The sequence below is a fragment of the Lolium rigidum genome, chromosome 2 (genome assembly GCF_022539505.1).
Source record: "Lolium rigidum isolate FL_2022 chromosome 2, APGP_CSIRO_Lrig_0.1, whole genome shotgun sequence".
Taxonomy (NCBI): Eukaryota; Viridiplantae; Streptophyta; class Magnoliopsida; order Poales; family Poaceae; genus Lolium; species Lolium rigidum.
Window position 1 is genome coordinate 261,947,488 of NC_061509.1, and position 5,681 is coordinate 261,953,168.

The 5,681-nt window shown below is 41.6% G+C and overlaps 1 protein-coding gene across 1 annotated transcript; it reads right to left on the reverse strand.

The window, feature by feature from the left end:
• Positions 1–4,413: 4,413 nt before the first annotated feature.
• On the reverse strand, positions 4,414–4,989 carry LOC124690848 (glycine-rich cell wall structural protein 2-like). Its single transcript, XM_047224177.1, has one exon. It carries the CDS (start codon positions 4,987–4,989, stop codon positions 4,414–4,416), a length of 576 nt encoding a protein of 191 aa, XP_047080133.1.
• Positions 4,990–5,681: the final 692 nt, after the last annotated feature.

Sequence of the window (5,681 nt, forward strand, 5' to 3'; positions counted from 1 at the left end):
TGCTTCCCCCGTTGCAGTATCACCGTATCCAGGGAACGTGGGATAGTTGTCATCATCCTCTTCTTCTTCACTATCTTCCATCATAACACCTCTTTCTCCGTGCTTGGTCCAACAATTATAGTTGGCCATGAAACCGGACCGCATCAGGTGGGTGTGAAGGGTTTTCGAGGAAGAGTGATTTATGTTATTCTGACAGTTAACACATGGACAATATTTTGTTTTCCTCAGCCACACCAATAAAAAAATTCAGGCCCACAGTGAACTCGTGACAACGTCGGCCAATGTACATCCATTGCCGATTCATCTGCATGATATAATTAACCTTATTAAAAACCGTTACAGAACATCATGAATAGTGAAGCGATGTATATATACACACATCCATTTTATCACTGATGGATGAAAGGATAAAATTGTTAACCTCGGTCGAGAAGGAAAAAGAGAGAAGAAATATTAAGTGTGGCTTGTTTTGTGTGAACTCAAGTGGCAAATGCTTTTAGGAATTTCATCGAGCACTTCTTGTGCATAAGAACAGAAGAGAGAACAAAACAACATACACCTCTTGTGCTAAGAAGTGAAAAAGCTAAGTGTGGCTCACACTTGGGCATGGCAGGGTATATATATATAGTGATGGGCATTTAGTCCCGGTTGGTATGACCAACAAGGACTAAAGGTCTCTAACGAACCGAGACTAGAGGGTGGCATCGCCCGCCGTTCGAACCGGGACTAATGCGGCCCATATATCTTTGGACTAAAGCCCTGTTTTCTACTAGTTACTGCTGCTCTGCGACGAGAAGGAGACAAATTGTGTACTCAAGGGTCATATATCTTTTACCCGCCAAACAAGAAGGGAGCTATTTATGGAATTAGTAGTCCGATCAGGCAGATGTCGGGAGAACGTACGCAACAAAAATTGATTATAGAAGTCAAATATTTTACAGAGATTAGAAAGAACACGTTTTGCCAAACTACTCAACTCACTTGATATGAATTCCGATTGACAATGCATCGTCTAGATAAACCCTTCGCAGCGATTTTGCCCGATATGAGGTAGCATGACGAAATCAGAGCTTGGGCTCTGATTATTCTCTGATCAACGAGTGTCGACTCGAGTAGTGAGTCCAATTCCATCAGAAAGATTGTTCGAACTTAATGCTCAATAGATCAAGGTTGTACGTCCTGTTAGGCTGTTAGCCTCCTTAAATTAACATGCAGTGCATGCAATGTGCAGCCGTACAGGCATACGTGTTAGGGCAGTTGTTGGCGTCGGTGGAGGCTACTTGGTTTAGTCCCATCTCACCTACAGGAAGAGGCTGTAACCAGCTTATAAAGGAGAGTTTCCTCATCCCTTCGGTCCAGGCCTTTGAGGTGGATGTGCTTTACTTTTACTTTTAACGTCCGAATGTACACTGAGTGCTGAGCTAAACCTGAGTGGACGCTATAAGAACCACATGGCCATGCCTTCCTGATGGTTTTTCACGGGGACAGGAAGTTAGGGCTGCTGTTGGCGTCGGTGGAAGTTACTCGGTTTAATCCCACCTAGCCCAAAAGCCTCGAACGGACTAACTACTTGTTAAATTACTAGTTAAACCGGCTAATATCTATTTATGTGTTGTACGCAAACCATTAAATAAAATGTGGTGTTTTGTGAAAATAAACTTTGGTTGTAGTTATGTGATACAAATATCCTAACTAGTGGTGTCAAGTGATAAAATCAAAGGCATTTCTGGGAAAAGGAAGGTAAAAGAGTGGAAGTGACCCTGTGATGTTGCATGAGCTTGATCCTTCCAGTATTTGAAAATTCGGAGCCTCGTCTTATTTTTCAGCCGCAATGAACTTATTTTTTGCACATGTTCCCCAAAGAGATTGACTGTCTCATATGCCTCATCTTTGTCCCCAGGCTTTCCCACTTCCTTTATCCCATCTTCTACCACGAGCCCCGAGGTTTGCTACGGATTTCTAAATTATCAGTATCACGTGAGGTTTTAATTTTCTCTAACGATGTCGAACCGTCAGCTAAAGGCCTAAAACAGGGTGTGTTGTAGTGTAATACATCAACTCTTAGGCCTAGCAATGTCACACAAACTTGTACACACATAAGAGACAATATGTATGGAAGTTATTACTTGAAGTCATCTGCATGATACGAGCGAAGTGGAGAATCTTCGTAAACAAGAAATAAATTTTGGGTTGTTAGTTTCTATGCATATCATGCTGAATTTACATTTTTTTACTAAATTGCATTTTAAGGAAAGTAGATTCTTACAATTTCAAAATATTAGTGGTTATCTCTTTGGATACAAGTGATCTTTCATGTGTACTATCTTTAGATGTGTGACCATAAAAAAATTAAAATTCGTGGCAACTTAACCAGTTGGTATATAAGCAGTAATTGAAAGACTAAGTTGGAATGTCGCATAAGCTGCCATACAAATAATTAAAATTCCAGGCTAATAGCTCGAAATATATGCATAAAAAGACCCGCAACACTACTTCTTGCAGTAAAGCATAGGACATGTCGATTTTTTTATTTGAGCTAGGGCCTTTGGATTAACTTTTTCTTTTCTAGAGCCTCCAATACTGCCCAGCAACCGAAGTGCCTTGTCCTCAAGTAATTATTTCTCGCGTGGAAGGCTAGGCCGAAGCTGAGGATGGTCTTCACTACGCTCCGACTATGGGCCTATCATTTCTTAAGTTCATACCCCTCTGTTCCAACAAATAAGGCGTTCTTACTTTGCACATGTAGTTCTTTAACCAAGAATTACTCTAAATAAAAAAAACCGTCGGTATAAAATTAACATCACTAGAAAGTGTCGTTCAATAAAGATCCATCAATACTGATTATTTACAACATAAGATTTTTTTCAGTTTTTGGTCAAAGTTCGTCACGCATGCGCCTAAGAAAAGTATACAATATCTCCTTGGGAATTAAAGAAATTCAGGGATAAATTTAGGGAACCGGATAATCTACATAAAAAAAGCGTTGCAAAATTTAGGGGTAAATCTGGAACTCAATAAAAGGGAAGTATAATTCTCAGCCTCAAACTAGTTAAATGCACGTGTGTTGCTACGAATCTTTAAATTTTATTTGCAGACGTAAATATAAACATACTGCAGACAAAAATGAAAACATAGTGTGTGTGAATATTTCCAAGTAATGTGAAAGATATAGACTGTAAAGAATACATCCTGTTAATCATCATTTCAAAGGCCAAACCATCCAACGAACCGGAAGAGTAAATCAAACAATAAATCATGTTATTAATCATTGCTCGTCCCCTCCACTGGAAGGAATGACAAAGATATGCGATTTCCCCACAACAATTGGCATGCCGCATGCGCCATGACCAGTGTAGACCATGGACCTAAGGGGCCGAATTTACTTGCTCTTTCCGGCTCTATTTGTGTTTGTGGAGTTAAACCGTAATCTGCATAAAAAAAGTTAACCAGAAAAATCAATCATCAATCAAGTATCAAACAGACCAACATGTGTATTTTATAATCCGTACTAAAATTGCTATAGCAAAATAGTATTAGATAGGTAGCCACATGGCTCATGATTATGTACTACAATAGCATTAGCTCACCATTCATGGCTTGTTTGATTCGTAGGATTTCACAAACGTAGGAATAGGAAAAACATATAAATGTGATAGGAATGTATGTGTAATCCTATAGGGTTGTAAAACTATAGGAATTTGCTATATTGGATGTTTGATTCGCAGAAACAGGAAAAACACATGAATCTTTAAAACAATAATTAAATCATGATTAAAATAAATGTAAATGTAAGATATGTCCTTATAATGCAACTTATGACCTTTGCCTTGTTCTTAATTTGTGCCTAGGAATGTAAAAAAGAGGTTTGAGTGGATTGTAGAATTTCTTTGATTTCCCTATGAAACCTAAACCAAAGGAAAATGTCCTATTCCTATGGTTTTCCTCCAACATTTTTATGAATTAAACACACCCTTAGTTCATACGCATCTCCGACAAGCACACCAAGACACAAAAAGGAAATCTCATTCACTAAGGGCATGCACATTTGACAACCCGGACAAAAAGCAAAGCAACAATAAGAATAAAACTCACACATGCGGTACATTCATCCCGCCCACTCGCCTGCAGAGAGTGACTTTCTTCCAATCCAAATAGCGGATAGCTCCTCGAGTCACGCCTATGTTAGAATCCTCATCTTAGCACAACTAATTGGCGATCACCGTAATAGCGTTGGTATACTGAATATATATATGGTATAATACATTACAATATATTTATGAAATACATATGAAGCTCTTTATTTGCAACTAACCAATGCACAAAAGTGGGTACAAATAAAAAAGATGAAAGGAAATTATCTTGCATCAAAGCGGAACACTAAGTTGGGCTTCCAAGTTTGAATTAGTGGAGAATTTACGGGTGTGCATCAGCATCGCCAGATCCCGCGCCTTGGCCATCGCCGCTCCCACCGTTTTCTCCCGTTCCCATGGCACCACCGTGGCCTTCAGCGTTGGCAGATGCTAGAGTTGGTCCACCAAGGACGTTAGTAGCCCAGCTAGAGCCGGAGCCAGTGCCACCGCCGTATCCGTGCCCACTGGATCCATAACCGCCTCCGGCTTTTCCTTGGCCAGCACCACGGCCAGCACCGACTGCGCTAGAAGAGCCGCCACCACTAATTCCATCACTATGCGTGCTAGAGCTTGAGCCCTGGCCTGCTCCTCGACCATTTCCGGCTCCACTAGACTGGCTACTCCCACCACCTCCACCGCCGCCTCCACTGCGTGAGCTAGCACCACTACTCGCACTACTCTGGCTAGACCCCGTGCCAGCCCCGGACCCTGAGCCAATGCCATCCACGTCACCACCACCCCTTCCTTCTCCACTGCCAATTCCTTGGGACGCCGAGTATCTAGCTACCCTCACAGCATTGGCTAATCCAACACCCAAGAGGAAAACGAACCCAAGAGTTGCAAAATTAGTGGCTCCCATTGTGAGCTGGGTAGAATGAGATGAGTGTTACACAACAGATTGCACGGCTATTTATAGCGCCCGACTCCAAGCACAGTTGTAAGTTCCTTATATTTTACAGGACGTTCGGGGTGCCAAGTTGATTAGTACATAGTAACCTTTCTGAACGAGATCAAGTGGATGTTTTAAAAGAGCGTTGCTGCTATTGGTATTGGAGCCTGCTGAGCCCGAGTGTGGTGTGCTTCTACGCAGGGCACTCGGCTTTTCACCCACGACGTTGGTGATGCGCTTGGGTGCTAGTTAGTGTAGGCAGTGTATATTTTGCATATCTGTAACATGGTAGAGGTAGGAGCTCAGGTAGACAGAAGAGACGCAATTGCAAGTTTGTCCTTTTAAAATTTTCCCCAGTTTTGACACTGAAGATACTGCGTACTATTGCAGTAAGAAATTTCCCTTCCATCTTCTGCAAGCTGCATACCGTATCGTCGATGACGAGACGTCAACGATAACTTCATTTTTTTTTTTGAAACGGGCAAAAAAAGCCTTTGCCTTATATTAATATAGGAGAAGCAAACAAGGGGATGGCAAGAGCCATAAAAGAAAAAGAGAAGGCAGGAAAAGAAAAACCCGCCCGGAAAGGAACAAAACAAAACACGGTCAGCCTAAAAGCTCCGCCAGGTTCTTCGCGCCGGCAAGGACCCAATCCTTTCCTT